Source organism: Centropristis striata, chromosome 1, assembly GCF_030273125.1.
Source record: "Centropristis striata isolate RG_2023a ecotype Rhode Island chromosome 1, C.striata_1.0, whole genome shotgun sequence".
NCBI classification, from domain to species: domain Eukaryota; kingdom Metazoa; phylum Chordata; class Actinopteri; order Perciformes; family Serranidae; genus Centropristis; species Centropristis striata.
In genome coordinates this window covers 16,884,962-16,902,389 of record NC_081517.1, presented here as the reverse complement: position 1 = coordinate 16,902,389, position 17,428 = coordinate 16,884,962, and the positions used below count along the sequence as shown (strand labels likewise).

Here is a 17,428-nt window from a genome sequence, read left to right as displayed (position 1 = left end):
CACGGTGGCTAAGTTGAGGTGCCCTCTATATTATATGTTCGAGTTGAATATCTGTCAAAAGAAAGGATACTGTAATATAAGGGGCCCTCTCACATTCACAATTTTACCTCTCACATACACAATTTTACCTTTCACATTCACAAAAAAACCTCTCAGATACACAATTTTATCTCCCACGTACACAATTTTACCTCTCACATACACAATTTTACCTCCAACATACACAATTTTACCTCTCACATACACAATTTTACCTCCGACATACACAATTTTACCTCTCACATACACAATTTTACCTCCGACATACACAATTTTACCTCTCACATACACAATTTTACCCCCCATATACACAATTTTACCTCTCACATTCACAATTTTACCTCTCGCAGATCAATTTTACCTCCCACATTCACAATCTCACATTGACAATTTTACCTCTCACATACACAATCTCACATTCACAATTTTACCCCTCACATTCACAATTTTACCTCTCACATACACAATTTTACCTCTCACATTCACAATTTTACCTCTCACATTCACAATTTTACCTCCCACATTCACAATCTCACATTCACAATTTTACCCCTCACATTCACAATTTTACCTCTCACATACACAATTTTACCTCTCACATTCACAATTTTACCTCTCACATTCGCAATTTTACCTCTCACATTCACAATTTTACCTCTCATATTCACAATTTTACCTCTCACATTCACAATCTCACATTCACAATTTTACCTCTCACATTCACAATTTTACCTCCCACATTCACAATTTTACCTCTCATACACACAATTTTACTTCTCACATACACAATCTCACATTCACAATTTTACCTCCCACATTCACAATTTTACCTCCCACATTCACAATCTCATATTCACAATTTTCCCTCTCACATACACAATTTTACCTCCCAAATTTAAAATTTTACCTCCCACATTCAGAATCTCACATACACAATTTTACCTCTCACATTCACAATTTTACTTCTCACATTCACAATTTTACCTCCCACATTCACAATCTCATATTCACAATTTTCCCTCTCACATACACAATTTTACCTCCCACATTCACAATTTTACCTCTCATATACACAATTTTACTTCTCACATACACAATTTTACCTCCCACATTCACAATTTTACCTCCCACATTCACAATCTCATATTCACAATTTTCCCTCTCACATTCAGAATTTTACCTCCCAAATACACAATTTTACTTCTCACATTCACAATTTTACCTCTCACACACACAATTTTACCTCCCACATTCACAATTTTACCTCCCACATTCACAATCTCACATACACAATTTTACCTCTCACATTCACAATTTTACCTCCCACATTCACAATTTTACCTCTCACATTCACAATTTTACCTCCCGCATTCACAATTTTACCTCCCACAATTTTACCTCTCACATTCACAATTTTACCTCCCACATACACAATTTTACTTCTCACATTCACAATTTTACCTCTCACCTCTCTTTTTTGTGGAACATGTATATTTACGTATTATCTTATAAAGACGATATGGCAAACATGTTAGCAAACAGCTGACATGGAGCATGTCAACATGCATTTTACCAATAAAGTCATACAAATAAAAACTTCATGAACAAGTTGTGATCAATAGATTCAGGATAATTTGGATATTTAAAAATGTCAAAGTTTGATTTCATACTAAACAAGGATAAATATCTTCTCTTCCTTCAACTGATCTCCATTTACTCTGAAATGGTAATAAAATAAAATTGCATATGAATTAATAAAAACATATGCATATGCAATTGCTTCTTACCTATCAAAGAATACCAGATATATGCATATACACCTTATTGTTGAGGAGCTAATTGTAATTAATTTCAGGGATGTTGCAGCATTTTAAGCGTTTCTTTGGAAGAAATAGTAATATTGAGTAAGTGGTGAATTGTCCCAGTATGTTATTTCAGTGGGCAGGCATACACAATGACAAGAGCCTAGAACTTTCTCGCCTTTATAAAATTCTGTACATACACTCGTCTTGCTGTGCCATATCAGAATGTTTGCCTTGAAAACCGTTTCATCTGCTACCGTCTGTGCTGTTTCGCACATTTTGATTACACAAACTTTATTGTTTATTTTGCATATTATCTTGCCAGGTGTTCTTTTTGCACACTCTAGCTGGCAAACATGATGCAAATTCAATCTATTTGCACGCGATCACATTATTGTTTTCATAGTTATGACTGAGTCTCTGCTGTTGAACGTGCAATATTTTCATAATGCACAAGCATATTTTCTTTATGAGAGGTCCAGCTTGTCATTCTTGAACCACAGTTTGTGTTGCCTTGTCACAACTGAGAGTTCAACCCGGCAGATTCATGGCAACAAATCAACTTCTCTAACATTGAGGATCTGGCCATCTGTCAATATATAATCTACAAAACAAACATTTTCTGTGTAGAATGCAGCCAGGGACTTTAATTGTCTTTTCACGTTGTTCAAACTTGGTTGGTTTTGGGCCCTAGTGATTGCCGCTTCTTTACACTTAACAAAACACTTTAACTATAAGTTTTTTTGTTTTCAGGTTTTCACATGATTTATGTTTGGTTGATAGAATACATACTGCTGTAGATGTGCCAGTAACTTCTATTACAAATGTATTTAAATAAAAAAGTTATGTTAAAAGTTATACACCTGGAAAGATAAAGATAAAGAGAAAAATACTTACACTAAACAATACTGTAAAGCCATTAATGCATAAATTATGGAATGCAAAGGGAAGAAAATGTAAACATAAATTATTTCTGTAATCCAAACAAAGTTATTGTCATGCATGCATAATTTCATGAAGTAAGAGTATTAGAGTAAATCATAAAAAGCAGTTCCATCGTATTAACTTTACCTTTTAAAGAATCAGTGTCCAGGGAAACAAGCAGAGATCAGACACAGACAACCTCCTGACGAAAACTTTTAGGCTTTCAGTGGAGATGAATTTTTCTTGAATTTGAATACCCACAATCAAAACTGACAGATGATAGGTATAGCACGCCTCTCTCCATGCTGGAGGTATCTGTGAATTGATGTATGTAAATGCAGCAGCTCGTTCATCAAGAAAAAAAATCAGCAATCTACCAACCCAGGAACCAGAAAAATTTTTGCTGTTGTATTTTTCTGTAGACCACAAATATCTTGAATCTCAATATTTCTGAACTGCTGCAACCCATTCCCATTCCACCTTTTTCAAACGCCATCACCAGCTTGAAAAGGCGTTATGAGCTATCATTCCCATAAGCACGGGCGGTTAGCAGCCCGCTCCACCTCCTCCTGGTGGGTTGAGATGGTTGTTATTAGCCCGTTCGTAGCCTCTCGCCTAAAACAAAACCTTTATGTTTTGTAAAAAGGCTGCAGTTTTCTCAAGATTACACTACAAAACTACTCCTCTAAAGTTAGGGAAAAAAACGTCCTGGTTAGGAGTTATAAAACATAGTATAAAAAGTAAAATAAATGCATGTTAATGCAGGAAATAAGGTTGATAAGAGGCGACGAGAGCACAGCAAATTACCTAGTTGCTTGATGCTCAGAAGTTATGTTACTGCAAATGATATAGTCCACTTTTGGGACGCGAACCTCAGTCTCCTTGGTGAAAATCCTGAGTTTGTTTGACCCATCAACCTCCCCTCAAGCCCACTCCAGGGTGCCTTTTCATGCTTTATACTTTATACTATATGTGGGGTGAAAGAAGAGCATACAGACGTACTGGGTCGCAGTTGAAACACGTAATTAACATTGTGAATTTAACAAAAACTACTTGAAACTAATTGTTCATGTTTAGGCAACAAAACTATTCTCTAAATTCTCTAAACCCTTCTCTCAACTCTGTATGGCTAGTAAATATCCAAATCTTTCATCTCAAGTCACACTGTCAGTTTGTTGGCCAGGCCTTTCATTGCACATTCAACATCTCAAACCCCATCTGAGATAATCACAGCGACTGTTACAGGATGAGTAAAACTCCTCATAATGTGTGAACTGATCGTGTGTAAAATGATCAGTTGTGTAATGAAAACTGTTACGAAACACACGGCAGTATTTATGTAAGTGGGTGTTTGTCGTGACTTTGCCGGCAGCCTGTACTCCCAACAGGCTTTTTCCTCAACACTTAACACAGTCTGGGCACAATTGTAACTCATTGCATTAGATTTCTCATTTATGCTTACCTTGCATCACCTGTTTACTGAACAGTGTACAGTTGCATCAGTGAGAACAAATGTTTAGCTGTAGTGCTGCTTTAGATAGAAATTACCCACAGGAGCAGACCTGGGATCAGATTACACTTTTTGAGAAAAATGAGAAGGTATCCTCAGGCCGGCAGCTTGGGAAAACTAAAATACTGATGTATGATTTAATGGGAATCCGCTTAATGCATATTAACTCGAACACAAAGGGGCATTTTAAAGGACTGTGTAGACAATAACATAACATTCTTCAGGCAGGTTGTTGAACCCTCAGGGCAAAAACAGAGTCCCTTTCACACATGAATTACCCAAAGAAGAAAGACAATAATATTTTCCCCTGCAGCATGTATATCTCTACTTCTACACCGACACAGTCCAAACCAATCTAACTCAACCTAAACACACCTCTTTGTACGTATCCAAGCCGCCCAATCACGACAGATGCTACAAGAAAGTCTATTTTTCATTGCTGTCCAATCACAGCTTGAGTTGGACACCACATTGAGGAGAGACAACCGTTGTCCCTCAGACAGGCCCAATGCAACAATGGCATTAGTCCCTATGGAGCCAGTTTATAAGCCCCCAACCCCGGTGATCTGCTGCTACATGTTGAAAAGTTTTGGAGCAAGTTAAGAAGAGTTGGACAGCAGGACACTGAGAACTGTATTAAGGTAAGATGGGTTGATATGATGTCTGGTTCCATTGCATTGCATATATGCATCTGAGGTGTACTATAAGGAGCATTTATGCATTAGTAAAGTTTTTTTGTTGTTGTTATTTATACTTTCAGGTTGGAATGCAGTGAAACATAAATAAAAACAGAATGCATCAAATTCATAATTAGTTTATTTATTAACAAAAGTTTCCAGCTTTGCACCAACCATTGCATATCTTGTTTTTGTATTTTATTCAAAATAGGTAAATATTTGACTTCAACTACCCAGCAGAGGCTGGTGTGCTGGCTTTGTACAGTATTTATACCTGTATATTATACACTACAAAGAATTTCTGTGACATTTAATGTATTAAATAAGGGGAAATAAATGTGTAGTAACAGAGCAACCACTGCTTACACTGATTGTTATGATCTGTAAACTCAAAAAGCAGCTAATAATTGTGAGCTTTAAGTTCACTGCAACATCCATGACGCCTGATGTTGCCTGATTTCTTCTCATTCACTGTAGTACACTGCTTCATAGGTCACAAAGGATTTTCTTTAATTATGTTTTCACAGTGTCCAAACTTTTTTGGAATCAGGGTTGTAAAATATGTGACTGACACTCTTTAGGGGTCAAATGTAGATACTTGAAACTAACCTTTTCTTTCTCATAACATCTTAGTCTTCCCTTCCTTTCAGCATCTGCACCCCACAATGTTCAACACCACTCTGACCCCCGACACCAACCTCCACAATAACTCCACCACCCCTGGGGGCCCCGGTGGACCTCCACCATGGTACCAGTTCCCAGTGTGCGCCGTGGCCCCTTACGGCTTCATTTTCTACTTCGGGGTCAAGGTGTTTAACCTGGCAGTGGGAACGCCCTGTAACATCCTGGTCATCTGGCAGATCGCCACCAAGAAAAGTGACGCGTCCACCTCTGACATCTTCATCTTCAACCTGGCCATCTTAGACGCGTACTTCTGCCTAATGTCGCCCATAGACATGGTCAACCGGCTGCTGCTTGGCGACAATCGTATCTGGTACTTTCAGAGGTTCGCATATGGGGTCAAGGACTTGGCGCCGCTCTTTCTGGTAAGTGATACATCTCTGCAGCCTAAAAAGAAGGTCAAAGTCTAGACATGTCACACTCTACTTTATATTCAGGTCAAGGTATTTTTGGATATGACAGTCTTTCTAAACCTGTATCCTGTGATAATACGGGTTCCTGTAAAGCTCAATACATGTGGCTGTTAGCAGTGGTGGAAGAAGTATTCAGGTCCCTTACTAAAGTAAAAATACTAATATCACACTCTGAAATTACTCCACCACAAGTAAAAGTCCTGTATTCAAAACTTACTTAAGTAAAAGTACAAAAGTATCAGCATCAAAATGTACTTAAAGTTTCAAAAGTACAAGTACTTGTTCTGCAGAATGGCCCCACTCAGGTTGTTATATATATTAGAGATATACATTATATCAGATTATTTTCTTTTGATGCATTTATGTAAGCAGTATTTTCATTTTGTAAAGATTTTATTTGTAAATTGTAAAAATAAGGCTAATTTTAACTACTTAATATACTGTTATGTTTTTTAAATGTTGACCTGAAAAGTAACTAAAGCTAGCAGCTAAATGTACTTGAGTAAGAAGTTCAATACTTGCCTCTAATATGTGGAGTAGAAGTATAAAGTTACATAAAATGGAAATACTCAAGTAAAGTACAAGTACCTCAAAACTGTACTCAAGTACAGTACTTGAGTAAATCTACTTAGTTACATTCTACCACTGGCTATATGTTAAAAAATATGAGTTCTGATCATTTGCATTTAATGCAGAAAAATCTGAAACACAGCGACACATAAAAAAATATAACTAAATGCAAGTCTGCTTGGACGATACACTATTCATCATCCTGTGAACTAAATTCAAAATCTTTGATTGTTGCAAATTGTAATTGTAATCCATAACCTTTATGCCTTTGTTTGACTAATTTGTTTTTTAATTTGCATTTTATTTTTTTTGCATAAAATGCTATTTAAAGTATATTTTAGACTATTTTAAAATCATTTTGACAGATATCATATATAATGTATAAGATATGAGGCCAAATTTGACATTTATACATTTTTGGGCTCAGATCAACTTAGCTCCTTGTGTAGCTGAAGTTCCATTAAAACTTCCATGTGTTATTAAGCTGAAAAAGCTCTCAAAAGTAAAACTTCAAGTTGACTTTATGCAAAAACGCTGCCTATTTGTATTCATTGAGTATGAGTATTTAAAAAATGTTGGTCTTTTGCATGCAAAACACTCTCTCCTTTCACAAAAGGAGGTCATATATATATAAAGGTCATCTGAACAGCTTCTTCAGCTTTTTCTCAATTAAAATTCTAGCCCAGTAAGATTCAACTTCTACCAAAACAGGGGAAGTGCATTCAGTACACTGTAGAATGACATTTCTTCACTGATCTGCTGTTCCAGGTGTGTATCTGCCTCGACCGCTACATGGCTGTGGTCCACCCAATAGTGTTCACTGGTATTCGAGACAATAACATCCGCATCGGGCTTTCTGTGGTGGTCTGGGGCCTCACGCTGGCTTACGGCCTCACCAAGTCCATCCTGGGAGTCATGAGTGTCAACGAGGTCTTCAGCGGCGTCATCCTCTTTGCGTTTGCGGTCATGGTCTTCTGCAACATCTCCGTCATGTGGGTCCTCAGACGATCTGTGGCGGGAAAGGAGGCGATGCACCCGGTAAAGAAGAAGGCCTTCAAGATGGTGCTGATCATCCTGGCCATCATTGTGATCAACTACCTGACGCCGGTGGCTCTCATGCCCTTTGTGTCCTACTACACTTTTGTGGCGTTCCGCTGCCAGATTAGCGTCAGCGTGTTCGCCATCATGGATCTGAGCTGCAGCTTTGAGCCTCTCCTCTACATCACCAAGATGGAGCGCGTGGACGGCACGTGCTGTGGACGGAGTTTGTCTCAAAAACCGGAAGATGTCAAGGTGTGATCGAGCCTGGGATCAGGAATCAAACCCATCTAGGACATGTCTTACTTTGGATATTCACATCCTTACCATGGATAACTGGACAAATGTGTCCATAAAAGGCAAAATCCAGTCACTACTGTACAGATTTGGTTAAAAAAATAGTTTGGCATGCTTTCCTTAACAAAATGAGTAGGACTATGCCACAAAAATGTATGAGTTTTGTAAAAAATTGCATTTACATCTGAAAAAAAAAAACTTTAAAAAGTGCTCAACTGCAGTCTGAGAATTATACAGCAAGCAAGAGATCGCTAAAAGCAAAGCAGAAACTAAATGTAATTACTAATTTTTCCCTGCTGTTATTTGTAATTGAACAAAATATTTATTTTTTAAAATGTACTTGGTGACTATATATTTCATAAAAATCAAACAAATATAGCTCTAATAGATGATATGTAGGCAAAAATACCTTTATTGTCCTTGTCTTGTAATTTAATGATTGCTATCTTCCCTTGCACTGTAGTCAACAGTCAAAGCACAGAAGAAATCATTAAATACAACACAATTGTTTGCTCTCTTCATCTCCTATGGCAACTGGTATTATAAACCCGTCTCGTTAAACACATGCACCTCATTTTGTCCGTTTCAACATCAGCCTGGGGCAGCACTGGTTCACAGAGCACTGATGAAGCACTTAGCTGGTCATTAATTAAGCCTCATAATTAGAAATGCACTGTGGGACCAATTAGAAACAGTGTAATGAGTGGGGACACACATTTTGCTAGTGGTTAACAAAATGATGACGTAACACTGTTAATAAAGCAACACAAATATTTCTACAGTGTGATGAGTGTACTTAACAAGTTAAATTGCAAATGATATAACTATGTACACATATACAGTACAGTGCAAAAGTCTTAGGCAGGTGTGAAAAAATGCCTAGAAGAATTGATACTGGCTTGAAGGCGAAGGGTAGTCATACTAAATATTGATTTGATTTAGATTTTTCTTCTGTCCACTCACTTTGCATTGTTATTTGATTGAAAAAAATACTATTAACATTTCTAATTTTGATACCATTCTTATTTTACAAAATTTTTTTAAACCTGCCTAAAATTTTTGCACAGTACTGTATATATCATGTCAATTTTTTTTTTCTTAAACCAGTTGTCGAAAAATATTATGTAACTTACAGCTGTGGTTTACATTTTCTTTCTTCAAAACGATGTGTTGCATTTTCCATGGTTTTCTTGATAATAACCAAAATCATTAACATATCAGCTCTTAATTTTAACTCTTATGAGCTAGTTGTTATTATCATTATATCTGACCAAACAAATGTTCCTTTAGTTGTACCAGGTATTAAAATGAACAGGAAATTTAAGTATAACAATTTTTGACTGTATGTGAAAGAACTTGAAGGGCAAAATGATTTGTCTTTGTTCTTATTTTGATTGTAAAAACTTCACAAATATACCGTAATTAATAAAAATATTTAAAATGCAAAAACTATTGTTCCATTTGATGAAAATGGGAATACATTTTTTAATGATTTTTTTTTATACTTGCAAACTTCTTTTTTGCATGTTACTGAATCTTTTGTAATTGACATTTTTGCTACAAACTTCAGAGCTGTTTTAATTTGTGATGCATCCTCACCATGATTTAAAATGTTCTAAATCAAATGTTTCATATTATGTTTTCAAATCTAACACCAATAGATACCTTGGGCTTACTTTGTGAAAAAGCTTACATAGTGGCTGTTGCAGCATCCCTGTCCAGTCATGATGAGTCAAAGACGAGGCTGGATACATTACTAAATCTGATAGTAAAAATCATATTAATGACAAAGTCACACAGGTTAACTTTAAGCAACAGCTTTAAATCTGAGTAAGTTTAAGGTGAAGTTCCTTCAGACTTTCCAGGCTGGCTTCAGGTCCATCCTCTGAGGTCACGTATCCAGGATAAGTTGGGTAAAACTGAGGGGGAGGTGGTTTCATGGCGTCCTCTCCGGGCCCCGATGATGAAGGTAAAAACAGCGGTATCAACTTGGCGTGAGCGTAGTCTATCTCAAACCCCTCAAAGATAAGCCCGATTCCCCAGGCACCCAAGCCCTCCTCAAGCAGCCGTGATGCAGTGTGGGTCGCCAGCACCAGTTCTTTGTAGTCCTCTTCCTCTAGTCTGAATATGTCAGAGGTCAAAGGTCGGCGTGGGACCAGCACAGTAAAGCCAGGTGAGTTGGGGAAAGGAGTGAGAAAGGCCACGTGACCCTCGTCTTCCCACACCCGCCACTGCTGCGCCTCCCCGCGAACGATGCGTGAAAACAGGCCGGGGTGAGCCGGATCGTCCCCGAGGAAAGTCAGATTGGGCGCGGCGTCAGGGAGGGGGAGCTTGGCACGAATCTTGGTTTGGGTTTCAGTCAGGCTGGAGTCACTCCACTTCGGAGCGGTCTTGGAGGTGCAGTAGCCCGGGTCGTGGGCGTTGTGCTCCTCCTCTCCTGCCAGGTGAGGGCGCCACTCTGCATCCAGACCATGCAGAGGGAGAACACGGATCTGTGGAAGGGAAAGTCAAAAATATGTTATCTAGCAGTGGTGTGTGGTGTTCAGTACACTCAAATAGATCATACATTTTTATAGAAACAAACAATACTTTTCTCCATGTTCCTGGTGGCCCCTGACTGTTTCTTGGTAAGTATCTTAAATCCTGCAGAATCATTTTCAGTGCACTGCTTTTATTGTACATGTAAACCTGTCTATGGGCTGAAATATGTGCCACCAGAAACTGAATTTGAATCATTTATATTTGAATTTGAATTGCTTAACTTGAATAATTGCATTAAAAAACTGAATTTGAATCCCATAACTTGAATTTGCATTGTTCAATTTGAATCATTGCATTGAAAAACTGCATCTGAATTGTAATTTGAAAATTGAATTTGTTAGTTTGGAACTGAACATTCAGGTTTCACAATTCAAATTCAGTTTTTACAATTCAATTGCAATTTTCAGATTCCGTTTTTAATGCAATTATTCAAGTTAAGCAATTAAAATTCAAATATAAATAATTCTAATTCAGTTTCTGGTGGCACATATTTCAGCCCCTACCTGTCTTCTAATCACAGAAACCCTCACCTGTGCAGGTCTGTCTCTGTGGGGTCTGCTGACCAGCGCACACCTTCGAACCCCCAACCTGTCACACAGCAGCTCTGAGACGGCTCTCGCCCCCAGCAGCCAGGATAAGTACTCCTGCTTCTCCAGGTGGAAGATGCTGCCTCCCAGGCTGCCAGGGCTGCTGCGCTCCAGGATAACAGAGCCCGGGGTCCAGGGACGGGGGTGGAGGTAGGCCACAAGCCCCTCTGACTCCCAGATGACATGACGGTGAAGAGTGGAGGACATTCTGAGGAGATAGGAGGGAGAGGAGAGGATGGAGGATACAGGTGAGATTATTATTACCTATTAAATCCATTCAAAGTACAAATTAAAGGACATTTACTGGACATGACATTGTGATTATCTATGTTGAGAAATTAGGGCACTGAAAAGAATGAGAATTAATGTAAAAATTGCCAAAACGCTGATTTATCAATATCCTGATAGGAATAATATCGGCAAGCCTTACATGTTATAATCTCATAAAATATTTGTTACAAATAACCTAATAGTGGTTAATGAGCCCCACCTCAATCAACTACAACAGTAAAAAGGTTCTTACACATTAATGTATCAGTAATAATAATACATCACTATGATGTCAAATAATTTAACACCCATAGGAGCCTTTTTTCCTGCATTCATAAAAAAAAGTATTTTAACAAAGTGGTATTTATTTAAGTAAAGTATGTTTAGTTGGTTACATTTTTTTTTACTTATTTGCTGTTCACAAACAGCAGAAACGATGACTATAGCTTATATTTATGGGTGGTTGACGTGACGCTCAATTTTTGTGTTCCCAGTGACAAATATTACTAAAATTTGATAATATTTCATTAAAATTAATGTTTTAATATGCAGTTCATTCTTCTACATCTAATCCATCTGCAAACAATGAGTATCGTTCTTCAACTATGCAAATATTCTGTTTTGAACATGACATTTGTCCACCAGTGCAACTGTACTAGGTAGCATTACTTATCTTAAAACAACTGTAATTTAATGAAAAATTAATCTAAATACATTAAAATACTTGAATGCATGTCATACGAGTGTTTACTTATTGAATCTAGAGGATATAAGTGTTAAGGTCCCTATGTAGAGTTATTATGACACATTACATTTTGTCCGCAAAACTGGTGTCCTCCTGGAGCAACGCCATGATGTAGATATAAAACAGGCATTAATGTGACCACCCCATTACTGAGAGGGGTCCTTCCAGAATCAGGAAGGACAGAAGACATCTCTGGAGCAGGTGGACTGCACACAAGATCAGTTCTGTCTCAAATATTTTCATATTATTACTATTTCCGTGCAGTGTTGGAACTGGTCGTCTTAAGGTAGTCCTTTGGTACAACGCAGTTTAAGTATTGATCTGAATATTTTTATCAATTTACATTGATTGATCATTGAAAATAATGTAAATTGATAAAAAAAATATTCATAACTAATATGCCTTGGGCTTATCTATCTTATCTGTCCAACATTCTCTGAATTAAATAATGACATTCTTTATTTTGTTGCACCGGTGAACACATTTTAGGACTACCACACCAAAAAGTTAATAATATGCTAAATATATGAAGAACTGGAAATGGACACATTCAGTTATGAATTATTCACATATAAGGGAATATAATTGTATGTCATTTGACATATATTTTTGAATTATTATTTTTTTTTCACTTTGAATTTGACTTCACGTCAACCACCCTTATATAAAACAAAATATGAAATAAAATACCCTACAAAAAGAAAAGTTAGTTAGTTCGTTGGTATTAGCTCTAAAACTATTAGTGCACAATCCAAAGCCCTCTGAGGAAAATGTGATTCGTGACTTTGCCCTACATATACAGTATATAAATTAAATTAAATTAAATTACCATGTGGCGCTGGTTAACGGTTGGACAATGAGGGAATCTATTTAACACGTAAAAACGAAACTGACAGTAAGTTTTCACTCTGATTTACAGTGGTTAGCTACAATATTGTCTCCTTATGTTGGACGGTTACAGAAACTTCAGGTAAATCTGTCAAAAATTAAGTTAGGTAGGCTATAACTTTGGGTTCATTAATTTACTTTTGCTCATGCTATGTAACTAACACATGTCAGCTAAATTACACGTATGCCGATTGTGCCTGTAGATGAAAGTGTAACAAAAAAAGAGTACCATTGAAGATGTAACTTAAGTTTCTACTATTAAACCACGATGTTGCCATAAAACACCTGTTTTCAGAATGGAGTTTGGTTTGTCTGACTCTCTCTCCACTTAATAAAACCATCGTGAGCAAAGGGCATTTTACAATTAATGATTCACATTTAGCTGACCTACCTCCTAATAATGAACCGTGTAAACAGCATAAAGTACCTCAGGAGGCTGTGCTGCAACAGACCTGCTTTCTGCTTCTCTCGGCTCGTAGAAAAAGGTGGTGAAATAAGCACAAGCAGCTATGAGGAGGGAGACGGCAGCTGCGCCTCGCCACATCCGTCAGAACTGAGGGAAACGAAAGTGGCACATATTTTAAAGGACTATCGCCTAACAGAAAACATTACAATCTCGTGATTGTTTTTCAGTCAGACGCTTCTTCTTCACTAAATTTATTGGCATATGGCAAACGAAGCATTACCACCATCTACTGGACTGGAATACAGAGCATTGGAAAGAAAAAACATACATTTTCTAAGCTTGTTTTAGTAACTAATGAAATTACTTTATTTTCAATGATGCATTCATAAGAATATTATCTAATGTAATGTAATGTAAGGTAATAGATTTTACTGTCAGTATAGGAAATACACATTCTCAATCAAAAATCAATCAATCAAAACTACTTTATTTATTCCTGAGGGTAAATTCAGTTAGTCTGGTAACTCTGTTATAATGAGACAGCCTGATGGCTGTAAGAGCGAAGGATCTTTTGAATCTCTCTGTCCTGCAACAGAGAGAGGAGCCGTCCACTGCTGTTTTTTTGGTCCATAAAGGTTTTGTGTAGCGGATGATCTGGGTATTTCAGGATGGCCTGGAACATCTTGACAGTGCATCTCTCCACCACCTCCTCCAGTGTGTTCAACCTGGCTCCAACCACAGAACCAGCTCTTTAGACCAGTCTGTCCAACCGCCTTGCATCTCTTACTTATAACTTGGCACCACCTCCATGTCCACCCTCAGGTATTCACTGGCTGAAGGGGGAGCTTGAACCTGTGGAAATCTGTGATAATTTCCTTAGTCTTTGAGGTGTTCAGTAGGAGATAGTTCTTGTGACTCCAGTCACTGAAGGCTTTTATCAGATCCCTATATTCAGATTCCTGTCCATTCCTGATACACGCCACAATAGCAGTGTCGTCCGAGTACTTCTGGATGTGGCAGGACTTAGAGTTGTATTTGAAGTCCGCTGGGTACAGTTTGAACAGGAATGGAGCCAGAACAGTCCCTTGTGGAGCTCCTGTGCTGCTCATTAATGTCCCAGAAACACAGTCCCCCAACCTGACATACTGTGGTCTTCCAGTCAGGTAATCTGTGATCCAGGATATGAAGGAAACATCCACTCTCTGTGAGCTTGTCTTTTTGAGTATGTTGGGTTGGAGGCACGGTGCAAGGGCACGGTGAAGCATGTAGAGGACAGCATTGTTCACTCCCATGTGTTGTTTGTAAGCAAACTACAGGGGGTCGAGTTTGTCTTTGACCTCAACTCTCAGTAGGCGTAGAATCAGCCGCTCCAAGGTCTTCATGATGAGAAGTGAGGGCTACTGGTCTGCAGTCATTAAGTTCAGCTGAACATTTTATTTCATTCTGGCTGATTAATGTGCATAATTCATTGGTGTGTTAACCTATTTTTTGTTTCATGTTTGATTGATACTTTATACAGTTTTTGAATCAATAAAACAGAATAAAGAAAGCATTCTTAGGAGCATTATTTGATAACATAATAAAAACTAATAATTGCATTGCATATATATTGATTCCCCTTCATCACAGTAAATCAAACAAAAACTTCAAATTACTTTTGAAACAACCATTTTAGTAATAAGCTACAGACGCCCTTCTCTGTTGCTACATCCCCCAGCTCCTCTTTGGGGATGCAAAGGCCATATTGTAAATAAAATATTTACGATGTATTCTGGGGCTGCCATACTAAGTTTCTTCTTCCTTTATCGTAGGAGACCAATTTGTTTTTTTCAATATTCATGACACTCATGGGCCCTCGGAAAAGTGTTGTAGGATATATAAATTACATTTTATTCTAATTATAATAATTTATATTAGAGGAATTCAACTTGTGTTTTTATCTTTTTTATGATGTATGTCATGATAACTGTATTTTGCATTTTTTATTTTGTTTTATTTTATTTTTAACACATTTTTAAGTCATTCACACTAATAGCCTTGATTCTGCTGATTCCATAGAGGAGCAGGACTTATATGGGCTAGTGCAGTGAAATACAAGGCCAAGGTGAGTAAAATGTAAAAAAGAGGAAGAAACACCCTGAAGCAGCTTGTTGGGGTTCAGATAGTTAGTCTGCACAGTATCACCTATCACATAACAAAAAATAAAATCAGGCAATGTTTTAAGATATGAAATGGCTGTGCAAAGATTAGCTTAAATAACATGGTGAAATAAATGAGAACAGCTGGGTGTTTATGTGCATTCTGTAGTGCATTATAAAACAAAACAATCCGATGAACTGAACAGTTCAAGTTGTCAAGAAGCAATGAACAAATCAATGAGACCGGGCCATGTTGACCTGTGTCAGCACAGCTTATATTCATTTGACCTGTGTCTCATAACACTCTGACAAAATGTTACCACATCCTCAAAGTCAGGGTGTTTTTCAAACCTGACTCTCACAAGAAATGTTTTAGTTGTATGTATGTATGTATGTATGTATGTTTTAATGTTTTTGGATTTTTTTTCTAGCTTGCTTTTTTTTAAATATAAGAAGTAAGTCGTTGTTTGTTTGCAGTTTGAACACCAGAGGACGCTCTTAAGCCACAAACAAAGAGAATGAATTCCTCAATGGTGGAATACAAAAAGTTCAGAGGCAAATTTAACCCAATTGCTGCAATAAAACTTCTGACTCACAACTCAAACTTCAAACTGTCAAACACATATTCCATCTACACCAATTTATCAGAATTTCTGTTACAACTAAGTGTGAATTCCTCTTATCTTCGCCTTGTTCTCAGAAACACACTCACTTCCTCTTTCCGAGGAATGTCAACATAAAAAACCCCACAGACTACTACACTTGTGAACTTTCTCGGTCTCCACCCATTGCTCGAGTTACTACAACCTGAAATGACTCTCTGCACACACACATGTACTTTTATACTTGTGAAATCCCTTACTGACTGTCTTTAACCAATAGCCTACTGACCTTCCTTTAAACTTCAGCTGAGCATAATCTTTGTTGTAAAAAAGCAGAGCAATTTGAGGAAGTGATGCCCTCACTTCTACAATTTCCTCACTCTGTAGCTCTGAAACTCACCAAGACAGACATGTTGGTATCCACCCACTATTATGGCTTTGACTGCGAAGAAGCCAACAAGTTTTCATTGCCCTTAAGCGCCTGATCTTATCCAGATGAACACTTGGATATGTTTCAGGAAAATAAAAAGAGAGGAAAAAAAGAACATTACTCTCTTATGTAACAAAGAGCCACTGTATAATTCTTTGCTAAGGCAAAACAAAAGAGTTCTTCAAGCACTATTTGTAACTGAATACGCCTGTTATTATCATATCTGATATATATTATTGAATAGTACTATGAACACTAAGATGGGGTGTTTGAAATGAAATTAAGCATATTACATTGTTTCCAATATGTCAAATTTCATAAATGTTAATTCCTTTCGTCTAAGGTGGGGAAGAAGGTGAGGTATAGTGAACGAGTGTGTCGTCCCACTTTCTGGGAGTAAATCTGTCTTCTTAATCTGCAGCCCATGACCTCAGTAATGAGCTCAGCTGCTCAGCGATCCTCTGCGGAGCATATCAGCTGAAGACCAGTGCGATGATTCACTCAGCTAGAGTGGGCAGAGGGTCACACTGGGTGAAATTCAGGAGCGGAGCACAAAAATACCAAAAATATCTCTCTCAAGATCACTTTGAAGTCCTCTTAACTGCAGAAGTAGAACTGTAGAAGCAGCCTTTATACTGCTTTTACTCAGTATTGAAATAATAAATAATCCAAGTGTATCAGTGAGTTCGGCTTCCAGACTTTATATCTATGTAAGAAATATGATTTAAGAAGCAGCTATAGTAAAATTATTGAGGAAAATAAAATACTAATTTTGCAGCTAAGCCTCGCAATTGCCGTAACAAATGTATTCAGATGAGTATAGCACTCCTCCAGCTTCTTGTTTTAGGGTGTAAAATAGGAAACACACTA

At 37.5% G+C, this 17,428-nt stretch overlaps 2 protein-coding genes across 5 annotated transcripts; one reads left to right on the top strand and one right to left on the bottom strand.

Annotated features, from left to right (window-relative positions):
- The first annotated feature begins 5,598 nt into the window (after positions 1–5,598).
- On the top strand, positions 5,599–8,042 carry LOC131978300 (G-protein coupled receptor 4). The gene is made up of 2 exons (XM_059341915.1): positions 5,599–5,998; positions 7,385–8,042. The coding sequence occupies exons 1-2, from the start codon at positions 5,618–5,620 to the stop codon at positions 7,913–7,915; spliced, it is 912 nt and encodes a 303-aa protein (XP_059197898.1). The 5' UTR covers positions 5,599–5,617; the 3' UTR covers positions 7,916–8,042.
- Positions 8,043–8,139: 97 nt separating this feature from the next.
- On the bottom strand, positions 8,140–13,947 carry LOC131978277 (uncharacterized). 4 transcript variants are annotated; one of them, XM_059341879.1, is made up of 4 exons: positions 13,874–13,947; positions 13,435–13,535; positions 11,023–11,287; positions 8,140–10,443 (listed from the first exon to the last, which is right to left on the bottom strand). In XM_059341879.1, the coding sequence occupies exons 2-4, from the start codon at positions 13,524–13,526 to the stop codon at positions 9,772–9,774; spliced, it is 1,029 nt and encodes a 342-aa protein (XP_059197862.1). In that variant the 5' UTR covers positions 13,527–13,535; positions 13,874–13,947; the 3' UTR covers positions 8,140–9,771. The 4 variants fall into 4 exon arrangements, with proteins under 4 accessions (XP_059197862.1, XP_059197878.1, XP_059197870.1 ...); XM_059341895.1 differs by having other exon boundaries at positions 13,374–13,535; positions 13,874–13,888; XM_059341887.1 differs by lacking the exon at positions 13,874–13,947 and having other exon boundaries at positions 13,374–13,564.
- Between the last annotated feature and the right edge of the window lie 3,481 nt (positions 13,948–17,428).